The following is a 19,273-nucleotide window of genomic DNA, read 5'->3' as shown; positions in this document are numbered from 1 at the left end:
AGGTGAAATCCGCAAAGTTGTTAGCGTTATTTTTTACAATTATGTTTTAAGGCTGTAAAACCCCTCACTACACACTTTATACACTTTTCTCAAACAGGCATTAATATTTTCTCACGTTTCTCTCCTGTGTAAACACTCAAAGTTCAAACCTTAGTAGAAAAAAATTTGAACATTTTCCTATAAATAATTATGATGGCTTTTAGAACTAACGAATTTAATTTTAATGATCAACCTACAAGGTTGGACACGTACGAAATTATTAATAGTGACTCACCAGTATTTCACAGTTCCTCTGACCGCGCCTCTTCGTCGTGGCGCCGCTCCGCTGTCCGGATTGGCTGATTACTCGGGTGGTATGAAAAATATTACCCGTCCCCGTAAAGGGTGTCTTGCTATTTATTCTTTAGTGTTTTATCCAATCATATTGGCATATCATTTATAGGTATATGATAACAGCTGAGACATGTTCATCTCTTGTTCTGGGCCAAATCCAGAAAAGGTCAAATGTCAGTAAGAGTGAGCAGTCTGAATCCCTCAGATCCGCTGACGTCTGCTGCCGTGGTTTCAGTCTGCTCACAAACCTGGGCATCCAGCCATCTGTTCTCTTGATGCTCACCGGGACTGGAACCTATCCCAGCATGTACTGGGTGGGCAGCCAGTCAGCTAGCACCTAGTGCCATTGACTTTGTGACATCATAAAAAGGAACATTTATAGCAGGACGAGCAGATAATAATCATCATCAAAACCTTGCTCATGGTTTAGAAAACTGTTGTCAGAGGAGGCAGATCAGAACACACAATGTTATCACGATGGAAAATGTGAATGAAGCAAAGATCACATTAACCTTTACAGACACGAAGCACAATTCACCTCACACAAAGCAACAAATATATAACCTTAATGTTATTATACTACTTCCTTGTGTCCAAACTGAGGCCTCACATTCACCCGTTCACGCACACAATAACCCATTAAGGACTTCTATTAGGGAATAAAAAAGTGTCCTCTAGTCACAAACCCACATCTTTAGCTTTTCAGACAATTGCCTCCCAACGCATTGGTGGCTCCATCCTCAGCATCCTTCTCCCTATATACCCTGGGTCCATCCTCTGCACATGTCCAAACCATCTCAGTCTGACTTTGTCTCCAAACTGTCCCACCTGAGCTGTCCCTCTGATATGTTCATTCCTAACCTTGTCCATCCTCGTCACTCCCAGAGAGATTCACAGCATCTCCAGTTCCACCTCCCGTCTTTTTGTTAGTGCCTCTAAGGGAGCATAAGTGTCATACAGCATAAACCCTAACAGACCCCTCTGCTCTCTTGTGTCGGATCCCTGTGCGTGACCCTGACCCTGGACTGTCTCTTGGATTTTATTAAAGACTTTGAAATCTCCATTTTGCCTATTTCTTTGCACTGGGGTCATCTCTGTGCTCTGGCAATTTGAGGACCACAATGGAAATAAGTCTTGCACTTTTTGCATTACGTCTGTATTTGAAAGAACAGCATGGTGGCTTAGTGGTTAGCACTGTTACCTCACAGCAAGAGGGTCATTGGATCGATTCCCACCTGTAGCCTTTCTTTGTAGAGTTTCCATGTTCTCCCCATGTTTGCGTGGATTCCCTCCGGGTGCTCCGGCTTCCTCCCACATCCAAAGCCATGCAGGTTCGGTGAAATGGTGACTGTAAATAGACTGTAGGGGTAAATGTCTTGGTCTGTCTATATGTGGACCTGCTGTAGACTGGGCATAGAAAGTGCATATCTGTGTTGGAAGTGTTGTGTTTTTATATTTTATGGCACATGGCCATTAGAATCATCTTTGCACATTACAGTAATATTTAGCTCGTACCTCTCAGTTGCCTAAACACCACATCTGGCTTACTTCTGTGTTCAGGCATTCTTTTGTACATAAGTCAAGTCAAATCTGAAAGCATGCTCGTGCTGTGCTTTGCCGCATCCACAACACCTGCCCTGGCCTCCGTCACACGTGAAATTTTGTGTTCTTAATGGAACGCTTTTTAACGTTTCACCTGTCAGCAGCTTGTTGGTGACAGCAAGAATCTGGAACATGCAGCTTTAATGCCCATTAACACAAATTTTGCTGTTTGAGAAACACATACACACAGACACACACACCAAGGTCTGGTCACAAAATGATATAAAGTCACCGTGTCTATTTACTTTTAAAAATTCTCCTCTGATGTGACTTCAGTCAAAGTGTCATCATTGTGTGCATCAGAAAAGATGTTTACGTTTAGAGCGTTGATCTCAAACGAGGCTTTTCAGTTTCAGATCCAAAGACAGAAAAACGGCTGCGTACCTTCAACTGGTGAGTCTACGCTCCTTCAACTGGTGGGTCTACGTTCCTTCAACTGGTGGGTCTACGCTCCTTCAACTGGTGGGTCTACGCTCCTTCAACTGGTGGGTCTACGCTCCTTCAGCTGGTGGGTCTGGGCTCCTTCCTTCAGCTGGTGGGTCTGGGCTCCTTCCTTCAGCTGGTGGGTCTGGGCTCCTTCCTTCAGCTGGTGGGTCTGGGCTCCTTCAGCTGGTGGGTCTGGGCTCCTTCCTTCAGCTGGTGGGTCTGGGCTCCTTCAGCTGGTGGGTCTGGGCTCCTTCCTTCAGCTGGTGGGTCTGGGCTCCTTCAGCTGGTGGGTCTGGGCTCCTTCCTTCAGCTGGTGAGTCTACGCTCCTTCAACTGGTGGGTCTACGCTCCTTCAGCTGGTGGGTCTGGGCTCCTTCAGCTGGTGGGTCTGGGCTCCTTCCTTCAGCTGGTGGGTCTGGGGTCCTTCCTTCAGCTGGTGGGTCTGGGCTCCTTCAGCTGGTGGGTCTGGGCTCCTTCAGCTGGTGGGTCTACGCTCCTTCAGCTGGTGGGTCTGGGCTCCTTCAACTGGTGGGTCTACGCTCCTTCAGCTGGTGGGTCTGGGCTCCTTCCTTCAGCTGGTGGGTCTGGGCTCCTTCCTTCAGCTGGTGGGTCTGGGCTCCTTCAGCTGGTGGGTCTGGGCTCCTTCAGCTGGTGGGTCTGGGCTCCTTCAGTTGGTGGGTCTACGCTCCTTCAGCTGGTGGGTCTGGGCTCCTTCCTTCAGCTGGTGGGTCTGGGCTCCTTCAGTTGGTGGGTCTGGGCTCCTTCAGCTGGTGGGTCTGGGCTCCTTCAGTTGGTGGGTCTACGCTCCTTCAGCTGGTGGGTCTGGGCTCCTTCAGCTGGTGGGTCTGGGCTCCTTCAGCTGGTGGGTCTGGGCTCCTTCCTCTGCTGTTTTGTCTGACACACACCAACAGTGCCACGAACGCTCTGATTTCACAATTCAGCAACACAGGTTCAAACCTGACCTAGTGCCAGTCTTTGTGGAGTCTGGATTCTGTCAAACACGTGTGAAGACTATACTGAGATAACAACAGCGCCACTCCGAGGAAGTCTACAGAACTGCAAAAATGCAGTACAACAAAGCAATGTTTACTGAGCACAGAGGCGGGAATTCCTGGACTACAGGTGAAAGTCCTCCCACATAGTTTTTCTATCCACCTGACTGGAATGAGTTCAGCTCCACTGCTTGTCAGTAAAATAACCTGTTTCAGGTGCACTTGCAGGAAGCTGGGCTTTTATGCACCTGCTCATAATGGACATTAGTTTGCATGAAAATTGATGACATAAAATGCAATTTGTGTGTGAAAACAAAAATGCTTTGTGCCTCCCCCCCCCCCCCAAAAAAAATTAGCACACAAGAAACAGTGAGGGTACTCGGGGGGGGGGGTCAAGGATCTGTGGCCGAGCTGAGAGGATGACATGGAGGAGAAGCTGAGGAGGGTTTGAGGAGCACACGTTGGTGGGGATGGTGACAAAGCTTCTCGTGCATATTGGTAATGGCTAAACTGAAGCGCTATTTTAAAAAATTTCAAATCCTTCTACTTGTACTGAAATGACAAATTGCAAATTACATGAGGTGCATACCGCCACCTACTGTACAGGAGTATTAAGACGGTCTGAGTGTGACGGAGGCCAGCAGGAGTCACTGTGCATGTGGGCCTCCCCTGATAGCAAAAGGATTCTCTGGCTGCTCAGGTTTTAGCCCACTGGTCAGAACATCTGCCTGAGACTGTGAGTCCACCTCCTGAGGGGAGCAAGTGGGAGGAGTCAAAAACAGCAGCACAGTGTTTAAGGAAGATAAACAGTGATGTGATTTTCTATCTTTCATTCCTTGTTCTCCCAGGACGTGTTCCAGGAGAACCTACCGAATGGAAGATGATGCTTCATGTAATGCTGTGTACAATTGAATATTTACACAGGGGTCAGCAATTAAAAGATGCTCCAATCATATAAAAAAAAAACTATACTACATTACTTGCCTGATCATAAAGATTCCAAAAAAGGTGTAATTTAGACAATCTGTGACTGAATGTTATGGAGTTATGAGGTAAAAGCAGCAAGAAAGGTGTCAAAGATCAGTTTCAGTTTGTACAGGGGTCAAAAGTTAAAGTTGCTCTAATTTTGGTAAAAAGTGATACAAGTTATTGGTTAATAGCATTTTCAAAAGTAACAGTTTGCACCATGTGTCATGTTTAGTTATCATGTTACAGGGGTAACATACTGTATGTCACATGTCATAGAATCCAGTGGATGTTGACCTTGTTTGATCTTTACTTTGGACAGTGAACATACTCCATAATCTGGAATTCTATTATATATATATATACACACTGTGAAAATGTGCGTGCATGTGTGCATGCAAAAATTCTCAAAACATTTATTTAAAAAAAAATGCTGAAACAATTATTTTGATTCAATTTATTTAATTTATATAGCACCAAATTACAACAAAGTTGCCTCAAGATGCTTCACACAGTAAGGTCTAACCTTAGTAACCCCCAGCGCAGGAACACAGGAGACAGTGGTTAGAAAAACTCCCTCTGATGATTTGAGGAAGAAACCGGACCAGACCAGACTGAAAGGGGTGACCCTCTGCTTAGGCCATTCTAACAGTTGCAAGGAGAACAAAGAGGAGAAGGGACAGAAAAGGGAGTGCAGTGACAGCAGAGACATGACTAAAAACCACAAATTAACAATACTAAAATATCCAGACAGAGAAGAACTAAAAACCAAAGGCTGCATCAAATCTAATCATGAAAAGAATCAGATTAGACAAACAAATGGAAGTGTCTGAAGAGAAAGTAACAAGAAAATCAAAAGCTGAAACTAGAATGGAACTGACACAAATTAATACATCCAAAGACTAACGTGGTAAACTAGACAAGTAAAACTAGTGACAAAAGCAATCATGAAACAATCAAACACAGTGGATCAAAACAGAACTACACAATAACGGCACTCTACATGTGGCTAGTGAGGAACAGAAACTAAAACCTGTGACAAAACAAAAATAAACAGACAATTTAAAAAATAAAGCAGACAAAAAGAAATCAATGAAGAAAGACAGAAAAACATAATCAGACCTGAGCAGGGGCAAATCCTGACACAAGGACCTTCATTTTGGTCTTGCCCAAGTTTAAAAGTAAGAAATTACTGGACATCCAAACAAAGCAATTGTCAGGCCAGGCGGCTGTCCAGCAACCATAGCAACTGGACCCACAAAACAGACTCCCAGACTTGGGGTAGGAGTAGGAAAAAACATGGTAGACATTTCAGGCTTTGGTTTGGTGCACAGGTGGTCAAGCAGCGAAGCAGAGGTACAATTGGGGTCAGACAAAAACGCAGTCATGATCAAGCAGGGGTCAAGGCACGAGCAAACACAGTAATCAAAGACAAGGCAAAAGGCGTGGTCGAGGAGAACGGCGCAATAATCGGTACACGGCTTGGCAAAAACAGGACTGAGGAAAAAAAAAAAAGGCTGGGATGTGTGCAAGAAGCGATAACAAACTGGCACATGTGGTGGCTGGGAGGAGATTAAATAGGCAGGTGTTAACAAGGTGCACCTGAGGAGAAGGATCTAGAAAGGGGGCGTGGCTGGTGAGCAAAGAGTATGGATGGGGCAAGATGGTGAGGAAGGGAGTGTGCAAAGCGGAGTGATGTAATAGACAAAGATATGTGAACAGGTGCCAAGAGCATGAGTGAATGAAAACACAAAGCAGACTGGGTCAAAGTGTGAGAGGAGGGCACAGAGCTAGTGGAGCGACATGACGTGACAACACAGACAGAGATGCGAGAGGGATGAAAACAGAGCAGGTGCAGGGCGTGGAGTGAAACAGAACTATGAACAGAGCTACAACTAAATATATTATTACTATGAACAAGAGTAAAATAAAAACTGAGGGCAGGAAAACATAACCAAGAACCAGGCATGAACATGAGAACTGGAAACAAAACCTAAATACTTAAGCAAAACTTAACTATGAAAACAAGAAAAGAGAAAAACAAACTACATGAAAACAGAAAGCAAAACCCAACATAAAGCATAACTGACAACCCAAATAAGAAAAGCAAAATAAACAAGTGATAAACAATGATCAATAATACAAACACAATCTGGCAGAACAAAACTAGAATGATGGCTAAAGTATGGAAAGAAACAAAGTGACAAAGCAAAATGGAACAAAATAAACACATGATAACTAATAAAACAAAGCTGGGGCAGATAGTGGCAAAAAGAAAAGAGGAAAAATGGAATTAAAGCCCCAATCAGGGCCAGGCATGACAGCAATCCTCTAAAGACTTTACAGACTCTTCACAGTCCTACCATCAGGCAGATGCTACAGGAAAGTATTAGAAGTATGACTCTTCCTGCCAGTATGACTCAAAATGTAATTTCTTTAATACCTAAACCTCAGAAAGATACTCTTTTAATAGACAACGGGAGACCAATCAGTCTGCTAAACAACAATTACAAGATTTTAGCAGTGTTAGCCAAAAGATTAAAGAGAGTTCTTCACACAGTTATAGATGAAAATCAATCAGGGTTTATGAAGAACAGATGCATCACAAATAACATAAGACAAAGTTTTGACTTAACAGATTATTCCAGACTGATTAATGTTGATAGTTTTATTTTCTATTTCTTGACTTCTTTAAGGCATTCGACACTGTCGAGAACCCATTCATCTTTAAAGCGCCGGTCACAACCCACCGTGCGTTTTTTTTTTTCACCGTACATTTTCTGCGGATGCCACGGCCACTACATTTTTGTGAAAAGAAACGAAGGCAGTAGCAAGAGGAGAGAGGGAGTATGTTCAATGCACGTCTCGATAAAGAGAGTTGACAATAAAGCAGTGTGTGTGTGTGTGTGTGTGTGTGTGTGTGTGTGTGTGTGGTCGGCTTTTCTTTTGATGTGTGTGTTATGAGCGGGACCGGAGCGGCAGGTGTTTTTCGGCATCGGCAATGCATGACCATGTCCAGCCTGTTAGTGAAAAGTCACACAAGGTGTGAAACACTGATAGAGGAATATATTCACTACACACTTGATTACCAGCTTTTTAAATTTCAACTTAATTCTAATTTATATATGTGCATCACAATCTTCAAGATCTGATACCTACAATTTAATTCCATAGTATGTGGTGAGTAGCCTACTGCCTCCGTACGGATTTGGTTCATTCAAAAGTAATTGAATGAAAATGTGGTGCTTTGAATCAGTACTGAGGCAGTACTCACAACGTGAGTCATCTGCACTGCTGGTGAATCCGCAGCCTGACCGCAGCGAAACCTCTACGGCGTGTCTGCGTGTGTCTGCGTGCTCCTAAATTCGTACTGAGACAGTACTTACGACGTATGGATCTCCAAATTTTGCCCACGTTTTTGCAAGTAGACTGCACGCACATGCAAGTATGGCGGGTTGTGACCACAGCTTTACTGTCTTGAAAAGTTTGGTTTTGGAGGATACTTTTGTGATGCTGTTAAAATACTCTATGCAAATGGGAATAGCTCTGTTAAATTAAGTAATGGCACTATCACTAGATTCTCTCTTGAAAGGGGGATAAGGCAAGGATACCCTGTCTCCACGTATCTCTTCCTTTTGGTTGGACAAGTTTTTTTGTCAATTGATAAAAACAAGCACTATTGTTTTTATCACAGACTTTGTGGACTGGTGTGACTGCAACCACTTGTGTCTCAACACTAGTAAGACGAAGGAGATGGTGATCGACTTCAGGAGGAAACCACCACCTCATCCACCGGTGAACATCAAGGGGAAGGACATAAAGACTGTGGACAGTCTCAAATACCTGGGTGTTCACCTCAACAGCAAACTGGACTGGACTCACAACACCGACACCCTGTACAAGAAAGGCCAGAGTCACCTCCACCTCCTGAGGAGACTGAGATCCTTTGGAGTGAGCAGGCCTCTGTCTAAGACCTTCTATGACTCTGTTGTAGCCTCTGCTCTCCTCTATACTGTCGTCAGTTGGGCCCCGGGCAGCACAGATGGGGAGAGAAAAAGACTGAACAAGCTGGTCAGGAAGCCCAGCTCTGTCCTGGGCTGTCCTGTGGACTCTCTGGAGGACGTGGCTGAGAGGAGGGTGTCAGCCAAGTTCAAATCCATCATGGACAACTCCTCTCACCCTCTGCACCGGACTGTAGTGGAGCTGAGCAGCTTGTTCAGTGACAGACTGAGGCACCCTCAGTGCAAGAAGGAACGATACCGCAGGTTGTTCCTCCCTGCTGCTGTCAGACTGTACAATAACACTGTGAAATAACCACATGCAATAATATGTCCACAAATCATGTACAATAACAACTCTTTTACAAAGCCCAGAACTAATGTCACCTTATCACATCTAAACTCCACTTCACATATTGTAAATAAGATTTTATTATTTTTATTATTATTATTATTTTCAATTCCAATCATGTTTATGTATATATATATATATATATATATATATATATATATATATATATCCATCCATTTTCTTCCGCTTTATCCGGAGTCGGGTCGCGGGGGCACCAGCTCAAGCAAAGCCGCCCAGACCTCCCGATCCACACACACCTCCTCCAGCATCTCCGGGGGAACCCCAAGGCGTTCCCAAGCCAACCAAGACATGTAGTCCCTCCAGCATGTCCTGGGTCTTCCCCGGGGCCTCCTCCCAGTGGGACGTGCCCGGAACACCACTCCAGCGAGGCGTCCAGGGGGCATCCGGAAAAGATGCCCGAGCCACCTCAACTGACTCCTTTCGATGTGGAGGAGCAGTGGCTCGACTCCGAGCTCCTCCCGAGTGACCGAGCTCCTCACCCAATCTCTAAGGGAGCGCCCAGCCACCCTGCGGAGGAAACTCATCTCGGCCGCTTGTACTCGCGATCTCATTCTTTCGGTCATGAGCCAAATCTCATGACCATAGGTGAGGATCAGAACGTAGATCGATCGGTAAATCGAGAGCTTTGCCCCCCTACTCAGCTCTCTCTTCACCACGACGGTCCGATACAGCGACCGCATCACTGCAGATGCTGCACCGATCTGTCTATCGATCTCACGCTCCATCCGTCCCTCACTCATGAACAAGACCCCGAGATACTTAAACTCCTCCACTTGAGGCAAGGACACTCCACCGACCTGAAGAGGGCAAAGCACCTTTTTCCGGTTGAGAACCATGGCCTCGGATTTGGAGGTGCTGATTTTCATCCCGGACGCTTCACACTCGGCTGCAAACTGCCCCAGTGCACGCTGAAGGTCCTGATTTGACGAAGCCAACAGAACCACATCGTCCGCAAACAGCAGAGACGAGATTCTGTGGTTCCCAAACCAGACCCCCTCTACACCCTGGCTGTGCCTAGAAATTCTGTCCATAAAAATAATGAACAGAACCGGTGACAAAGGGCAGCCCTGGTGGAGGCCAACGTGCACTGGAAACAGGTTTGACTTACTACCGGCAATGCGAACCAAGCTCCTGCTGCGGTCGTACAGGGACCGGATAGCCCTTAGCAAAGGACCCCAGACCCCGTACTCCCGGAGCACTCCCCACAGGGTGCCCCGAGGGACATGGTCGAATGCCTTTTCCAGATCCACAAAACACATGTGGACTGGTTGGGCAAACTCCCATGAACCCTCGAGCACCCGATGGAGCGTGTAGAGCTGGTCCAGATGAGATTCTGTGGTTCCCAAACCGGACCCCCTCTACACCCTGGCTGCGCCTAGAAATTCTGTCCATAAAGGTAATGAACAGAACTGGTGACAAAGGGCAGCCATGAACCCTCGAGCACCTGATGGAGGGTGTAGAGCTGGTCCAGTGTGCCGCGACCAGGACGAAAACCACACTGCTCCTCCTGAATCCGAGGTTCGACCATCGGTCGAATTCTCCTCTCCAGTACTCTGGAATAGACCTTACTGGGGAGGCTGAGGAGTGTGATCCCCCTATAGTTGGAACACACCCTCCGGTCCCCCTTCTTAAACAGAGGAACCACCACCCCGGTCTGCCAATCCAGAGGCACTGTCCTCGATCGCCACGCGATGTTGCAGAGGCGTGTCAGCCAAGACAGCCCCACAACATCCAGAGACTTAAGGTACTCAGGACGGATTTCATCCACCCCAGGAGCTTTGCCACCGAGGAGCTTTCTAACCACCTCGGTGACTTCGGCCTGGGTAATGGATGAGTCCGCCTCTGAGTCCCCAGTCTCTGCTTCCTCTTCAGAAGACGTGACGATGGGATTGAGGAGATCCTCGAAGTACTCCTTCCACCGCCCGACAACATCCCCAGTCAGGGTCAACAGCTCCCCACCCGCACCGTAAACAGTGCCAGAATCTCGTCGAGGCCGACCGATCTATTTCTACCTCATTTTCTTATTTTATTGTATTATTACAAGTATCATTATTATTGCTTATCTTTGCACACGCTGTTTGATGCACATTTTCCTCTACTTGCACCCATCTTGTGTGTTTTTTAAGGGCTGAAGTAACGTGAATTTCTCCACTGTGAGATCAATAAAGTCTTATCTTATGTGAAGGCATTTCTATTGCTGGAGAAGATATTCTAATAAGTCAGCTAGCAAATGACACTGCACTATTTTTAAGAAATTCTTTACAAGTCCCAAAAGCACTACAAAATATTGATTTTTTTTTTTTCAAAAGCCTCGGGTCTATGTAATGTAATGTGACCCATTTAGATAATATTGCAATAAAAGAAAATCTGACTTATTTAGGAGTACAAATGATCAAAGACCAGCAAGAAAGAGAATCTATCAACATTAACCCTATGATTAGAAAAAGCAGAAAATAAGTTACAAAGAGATTTGTCATTAAAAGTTCAGTCTTTTAGCCAAGGCTGAAGCTATATCTAGGCTTGTTTACATTGCACATTACTCACTTTCTTTTGATAACAAAAATGCTAAGAAGATAGACCAGTTACTTTTGAATTTTCTTTGGAGAAATAAAATACATTATATAAAGAAATCTACAGTTATTAATTCTTCAAAAATTGGAGGACTTGATTTTTTTAGACTTCTCAACTTTAAATAATGCCCCTAAAATTAAATGGTTAAAAGTTTATAACAAATGACACTTCCATGTGGAACCTTATTCCAAAGTATATTTTTGATCAAATTGAAGGGCTACAATTTTTACTATCATGTAATTTTTAAATTAGCAAAATTGTTATGTGTCGGACGCAGCTCGGAGAACCGACCAGCGTTTGAAAGACCCAGTATGAAATAAGCAGAGCACGGTACAAAGGCTAACTGAATTTAATACATAACAGTGATACATAGAAAACAAAGTGCGGTCTGGTGTGGTGCGCTCCCAGCAGCGCTAACGGTCCGGAGCCAGAAGCTGTTCGGACTCAAGGACCCCGTCGACACCCCCCAGGTGGCCGCAACAAACCGAGTCTGTGAAAGAAGGAACCATTATGTGAGTCCACACTCAACACACAGAGAGAACACTTAAAGGTGTACAAACAGCAAACACTTCCTGGCTTGATTACTAATCAACTTCCCAACCTGCAGGCATGGAACATCCAGTTCACAAAACTCCACTGCAGTGGAAGTCGATACATGACTAACATACAGCTCAATATAATAAAGGTGTGAGGGACACCACATTTACTGACTGTATAAATGTTAGTCACAAAATCTAACGTACCTCAGGAAGTGTGCTGACGAGCGTGAGACCTCACCCCCTCCTCTTTCACAGACCGTGCATCAAACCTGGACGTTCTCTGCATCCATTGATGATGAGATGGCTCCCGAGATGACGATCTCACCCGTCTGGTCACAAGGTCGAGTCTCTGGCAAATACACACTGTGCACTCCAGTCTTAAATGCCACCATGTTCCAATCCATGCAGATGCACCACAGCTGTGAGTCCTGATGAGCCGCAGGTGATCAGCCTCAGGTGATCAGGGTGAGGTCCTGATAAACTCAGCAACACAGCCACTCAGTTCCAAATGCAAACCACCTGGAAGGAGAAGCAAAGGACAGAAACAAAAAGGCAGCCAGGCCCCCCCAGCCATATAACAGTACCCCACCCTCACGGGAAGCCTCCCGGCGACCACACAAACCTGGCCCAGGAGAAACACCCCCTTCCAGGGACCATGGCTGGAGACCGCATCTGCATTCGTCGACCAACAGAATGATGGATGTCCTCTCCTCTGGCTGCATCTTTGCCTTTGTTTCCGTCAGTCACTTAGCACAGGTGTGGCCAGGAGTTCTTAAACCTGTGCGGTCAGTCTTTGTCCAACTGTGTTCACAGTCTGGTTAGTCATAAAACCAGAAAGACAAACACAAACAACCAAAACACCCCCCCCCCCTCCCCCCCTCCCCAGAGGCCCATTCCATCAAACCCCGGGAAGGGGAGAAAAGAAAAACAACCCAAACTTAAACTAACAAATAAAAATGCTAACACCCCCCCCCCCTCCCCAGAGGACCGTTCCATCTAACCCCGGGAAGGGGAAAAAAGAAAAACCCAAACTGAAGCTTGCAAATAAAAATTCTAACACCCCCAAACGACATGTAGGGACCAACACCCCCCAGAGGACTTCCCGCCAGCTCCAGGGGTAATAACCACAGCCGAGGTCCCTCTGGGATCCAACGTCACCCACGGGGACTCCCAGCGCCTCCCAGAGGACCACTCGTCAACCCCAGGAGACGCCTCCCCTCAGGACCAACGGACCCAGCCCCGGCCGTCTATGGCTAGATGGACCCACAGCCCTTTCCCCCCCAGAGGACACCACAGTCAAACCCTGAGGGCGGAAACTGGGGGGAAAAAACAAAAGGAGAAACCCCCCCCCCCCCCCCCAGGTGCAGAGGTTACCTGGGAAACGCCCAGCATAACCAAACTGCACCACTCCAGCAATGCCGACACTACGGCTCACACGGCTGGAGCCAGAGGAGAAGAGAGGGAACAAAAAGAAAACACCCCCCCCCCCCCCCCCCCCCAGGTGCAGAGGTTACCTGGGAAACGCCCAGCATAACCAAACTGCACCACTCCAGCAACGCCGACACTACGGCTCACACGGCTGGAGTCAGAGGAGAAGAGGGCACAACAAAAAACAAAACAAAAAAAACAACCCAATTACCCCCCCATGACCCCCCAGGGGACCGTCCCATCAAACCCTGGGAGGCGAAACTGAAAGAAATAAAAAGAAAGACTACCAGAGTAACACACAGTTGCTTGGGTCCCCGTTCTGTTTTTTTTTTGTATCTTTGAACAGAACTGCAGGGTCACAACCCCAGACACTAAGTGTAAAAAAAAAAAAAATCCCACACAAAAACCAACTCAAAAAACACCCACACAAAATGAACTAACACAAAACAAATAAGTGTTTTATACCGTCAAGTTCAAACAAATGGAACACACCTGTTCCAACTTAAGAGCTTGACGGTAATGTGACTCAGTTACCACAAGAGGGAGCCAAAGTGCTAAAAATAAAAAACCCTCTTTGGTGACAGAGAAAACAAACGAGCCGCTCACTTGTGCGCAGCTGTGAGCAACACACAACCAAAAATGTGATTCAACTAAATAACACCGGAGCTGACAACAGACGCAGTAGTTATCTTCATCCGGGGAAACGGGGCTACAACTGTCACACGGGCTTCCCGTGTGACAGAGCTCCGCCGCGCGCGTTCACCCATTACAGACACACTCTTGCAGCTCCCGTCTAAACCTCTTATCCGGTCGAAGTGCGACGCGAAGCCGTCGCCAGTCACACTCCACCACGACCCACGGATAAGGCACAACACAGGAACACGGCTGCAAGAGAGCACAAATCAGTATTCAGTAATAGGTTCTCAAACACGCACCTTCCGGGCGGAGAGCCCCGCAACTGATCCGGATAACTACTGAACGTCTGCTGCCGCCTTCCCGGCGCATTACCGTCTCTGCTACCGCTGGGTCCGTGATGTTTGGCCAGAGACTACTGTTATGTGTCGGACGCAGCTCGGAGAACCGACCAGCGTTTGAAAGACCCAGTATGAAATAAGCAGAGCACGGTACAAAGGATAACTGAATTTAATACATAACAGTGATACATAAAAAACAAAGTGCGGTCTGGCGTGGTGCGCTCCCAGCAGCTCAAACGGTCCGGGGCCAGAAGCTGTTCGGACTCAAGGACCCCGCCGACACCCCCCAGGTGGCCGCAACAAACCGAGTCTGTGAAAGAAGGAACCATTATGTGAGTCCACACTCAACACACAGAGAGAACACTTAAAGGTGTACAAACAGCAAACACTTCCTGGCTTGATTACTAATCAACTTCCCAACCTGCAGGCATGGAACATCCAGTTCACAAAACTCCACTGCAGTGGAAGTCGATACATGACTAACATACAGCTCAATATAATAAAGGTGTGAGGGACACCACATTTACTGACTGTATAAATGTTAGTCACAAAATCTAACGTACCTCAGGAAGTGTGCTGACGAGCGTGAGACCTCACCCCCTCCTCTTTCACAGACCGTGCATCAAACCTGGACGTTCTCTGCATCCATTGATGATGAGATGGTCACAAGGTCAAGTCTCTGGCAAATACACACTGTGCACTCCAGTCTTAAATGCCACCATGTTCCAATCCATGCAGATGCACCACAGCTGTGAGTCCTGATGAGCCGCAGGTGATCAGCCTCAGGTGATCAGGGTGAGGTCCTGATAAACTCAGCAACACAGCCACTCAGTTCCAAATGCAAACCACCTGGAAGGAGAAGCAAAGGACAGAAACAAAAAGGCAGCCAGGCCCCCCCAGCCATATAACAAAAATTCCTCTAAAACTATCAAAATTTCACAAGCAGGTTCTATTACCATAGCATCTGATTTATAAGCATAATTATTTTCCTCAGCGTTATTATACAAGGTCTGTCCAAAAAGTAACGGACCTTTTTATTTTTTTCAAAAACTATATGGATTTGAATCACGTGTGATTACATCAGCCAAGTTTGAACCTTCGTGCGCATGCGTGAGTTTTTTCACGCCTGTCGGTTGCGTCATTCGCCTGTGGGCAGGCTTTGAGTGAGCACTGGTCCACCCCCCTCGTCGGATTTTTATTGTCAGGGAAATGGCTGAGAGGCTGCCGCTTTGCTCTATGAAATTTTTGTCAGAAACTGTTAGAGACAGCCAGTTGGAGACCATTCGAAAGATTCAGATTGATTTCGGTGAAGATTCTGTCTGCGTCACACGGATTAAGGAGTGTTAAAACCTTTTTAAAGACGGCCCACAGCGGCGGAGGGTGCGCAGCGCACCGAGCGGCCATCGACAGGCTGGAACGACCAGATCATTTCCAAACTGAAAGCTGTGTTGATCCGGGACATCATGTGACTACCACAGAAATGGCAAGAGAGCTGGACATAGCACTTTTGTGACACATTCCACTGTTACAGGAGATTTTGTAATGAAAGACGTGCAGAGGATTTTGCGCGTCGGCACGGAGCCGCTCATGGCGCACAAAAAAAAAAAAAACACCTCCGTGTTGGAAACCATTCAGAAGATTCAGACGGCTTTCGATGGCTTTTCAGTCGAGTGAGTACCTGAGAAATTGTGTAACAGCTGGACATGTCCCAACATGTCCTGTGAGACTTCCAACACGGAGGTGTTTTTTTTTGTTGCGCGCCATGAGCGGCTCCGTGCCGACGCGCGAAATCCTCCGCACGTCTTTCATTACAAAATCTCCTGTAACAGTGGAATGTGTCACAAAAGTGCTATGTCCAGCTCTCTTGCCATTTCTGTGGTAGTCACACGATGTCCCGGATCAACACAGTGTTCAGTTTAGAAATGATCTGGTCGTTCCAGCCTGTCGATGGCTGCTCGGTGCGCTGCGCGCCCTCTGCCACTGTGGGCCGTCTTTAAAAAGGTTTTAACACTCCTTAATCCGTGTGACGCCGACAGAATCTTCACCGAAATCAATCTGAATCTTTCGAATGGTTTCCAACTGGCTGTCTCTAACAGTTTCTGAAAAAAATTTCATGGAGCAAAGTGGCAGTCGCTCTGCCATTTCACTGACAATAAAAATCAGACGAGGGGGGTGGACCAGTGCTCACTCAAAGCCTGCCCACAGGCGAATGACGCACCGACAGGCGTGAAAAAACTCACACATGCGCACGAAGGTTCAAGCTTGTCTGATGCATCACATGTGATTCAAATCCATATAGTTTTTGAAAAAAATAAAAAGGTCCATTACTTTTTGGACAGACCTCGTATATGGAACAACTGTGGTATTTTAAACAAGAATAAGAGCATTTTTCTAAACGTGTGGTTTCAAAATAACATTATTTTGGTTAAACAATTGATAACACCAGATGGGAATCTTATGACATATTGACATGTTTGTGTCAACTGATAATGTACCTGTATCACAAGCTGAGTTTAATACAGTCTTGAAAACTATTTCTAGTGGTGTTAAAATGCTATGCAGAGGTTCTTCTAATCAAAGTCTGGTTTCCCCTGAAACCTCCTGTGGAAAAATGCGTTTTTCTTCACCACGTAAAAATAACAAAGTTATACAGTCTCTTTTTCAACGTGAAATTGCTGTGAAACCTCATGTCATATCCTACTGGAGTCACTTTGCTTGTAATTTTAATTAGAAAGACATGGGCATTACCTCATAAATATTTCATAACAAACAAAACTAAAGAAATCTCTTTTAAAATTATTCACAAATTCGACCCTGCAAAGCATTTCTTGAGCAGATTTAAAAAGATATAGATACATATTGTTCATTTTGTTCCTCTCTCCCAGAAACTTTACAACATTTTTTTTTGGCAATGCTTATTTACCGAGAACTTTTGGAAGGACATTACCCATTTCATAACAACCCACTTTTACAAAGACGATAGAATGTTATACGAACATATTATTATACTTTTTTGTTGTTTTTGCAAAAGACAGTACAATAGAAAATGAAGTTTATATTACCAATCTACTCATTATTATGGCAAAGTTTTACATACACAAGTGTAAATTCTCAAAAAAAAAAAAACATATTCTCTATCTTTTATAAGGAATTTGAAATTTATATGAACTGTATTGAACTCTGTACAAATACAAAGGCTGTAAAACGTTATGGACACACTGTATGAACTGTATTTTATTTTATTTTATTTATTTTTATTAGTGGTACCCCCTGGAACATTTTTGTTCAGTTATGTAAATGAACTGTATGTGTTGTGCAACTTTTCATTCAATAAAAAAATGGGGAAAAAAAACGAACGCGCGAGCGGTAATTCTTGTTTCCATGGAAACGAGACATTAGGCGTCTGCAGCGCGCCATCTGGCGGGACTGCAGGTACAGCAGGCGGAGCAGAGGGTCGTCACGGCATATGTTTTTTCTCCACGAGAAAGTGAGAAGAGACTCCGTTTTTACCGTCTGACCGGAGGATTTGTATAAAGCTTTGCTCGGTGGTTTAGCTGGACTTCAGGCAGAAGGAGATGTGAGTGAACTATGACTTGTGCAAATGGACACAAACATGGCGTCTTCACCTTCTTCTCCACCATGTTTGTGGCGCTCTGCTGCCTGGACGTTCGGGGCTCCGGGCCTCCGGGGGACGGCGGCCCCGGTTGTGGCCCCTGTCCGCTCAACTGCAGCTGCTCGCCGGCGGGGCCACAGCCGTCTTGCGTCGTCAACTGCTCCAACATCGGCCTGGAAAAAGCCCCGACAGGAGCCGAACTCCCGCCGAGTACCGCCGTGCTGTGAGTCCAAACAAACAAACAAACAATTATTCAGTCTGTAATTATATCAAATGAAGATTTAAAAAAAATTATAAAAAGCCCCGACAGGACCCGAGTACTGCCGTGCTGTGAGTCCAAACAAACAAACAAACAATTATTCAGTCTGTAATTATATCAAATGAAGATTTAAAAAAAATTATAAAAAGCCCCGACAGGAGCCGAGTACTGCCGTGCTGTGAGTCCAAACAAACAAACAAACAAACAAACAATTATTCAGTCTGTAATTATATCAAATGAAGATTTAAAAAAAATTATAAAAAGCCCCGACAGGACCCGAGTACTGCCGTGCTGTGAGTCCAAACAAACAAACAAACAATTATTCAGTCTGTAATTATATCAAATGAAGATTTAAAAAAAATTATAAAAAGCCCCGACAGGAGCCGAGTACTGCCGTGCTGTGAGTCCAAACAAACAAACAAACAAACAATTATTCAGTCTGTAATTATATCAAATGAAGATTAAAAAAAAAAAAAAAAAAACGAAAGCCCCGACAGGAGCCGAGTACCGCCGTGCTGTGAGTCCAAACAAACAAACAAACAAACAATTATTCAGTCTGTAATTATATCAAATGAAGATTAAAAAAAAAAAAAAAAACCGAAAGCCCCGACAGGAGCCGAGTACCGCCGTGCTGTGAGTCCAAACAAACAAACAAACAATTATTCAGTCTGTAATTATATCAAATGAAGATTTAAAAAAAATTATAAAAAGCCCCGACAGGAGCCGAGTACTGCCGTGCTGTGAGTCCAAACAAACAAACAAACAAACAATTATTCAGTCTGTAATTATATCAAATGAAGATTTAAAAAAAAAAACAAAAAACGAAAGCCCCGACAGGAGCCGAGTACCGCCGTGCTGTGAGTCCAAACAAACAAACAAACAAACAATTATTCAGTCTGTAATTATATCAAATGAAGATTAAAAAAAAAAAAAAAAAAAACGAAAGCCCCGACAGGAGCCGAGTACCGCCGTGCTGTGAGTCCAAACAAACAAACAAACAAACAATTATTCAGTCTGTAATTATATCAAATGAAGATTAAAAAAAAAAAAAAAACCGAAAGCCCCGACAGGAGCCGAGTACCGCCGTGCTGTGAGTCCAAACAAACAAACAAACAATTATTAAGTCTGTAATTATATCAAATGAAGATTAAAAAAAATTATAAAAAGCCCCGACAGGAGCAGAGTACTGCCGTGCTGTG

General features: G+C 45.2%; 1 protein-coding gene across 1 annotated transcript in view; it reads left to right on the top strand.

Annotated features, from left to right (window-relative positions):
• Positions 1–17,644: 17,644 nt before the first annotated feature.
• pkd1a (polycystic kidney disease 1a) overlaps positions 17,645–19,273 on the top strand; it is a 334,259-nt gene continuing 332,630 nt past the window's right edge. The window contains 1 exon segment of the mRNA XM_034188324.1: positions 17,645–18,038. Coding sequence (XP_034044215.1) covers positions 17,791–18,038 — 248 coding nt within the window. The 5' untranslated portion in view covers positions 17,645–17,790.

The sequence above is a fragment of the Thalassophryne amazonica genome, chromosome 15 (genome assembly GCF_902500255.1).
Source record: "Thalassophryne amazonica chromosome 15, fThaAma1.1, whole genome shotgun sequence".
NCBI classification, from domain to species: Eukaryota; Metazoa; Chordata; class Actinopteri; order Batrachoidiformes; family Batrachoididae; genus Thalassophryne; species Thalassophryne amazonica.
Note: the sequence above shows the minus strand (reverse complement) of the source record. Positions and strands in the feature narration are given on the sequence as shown.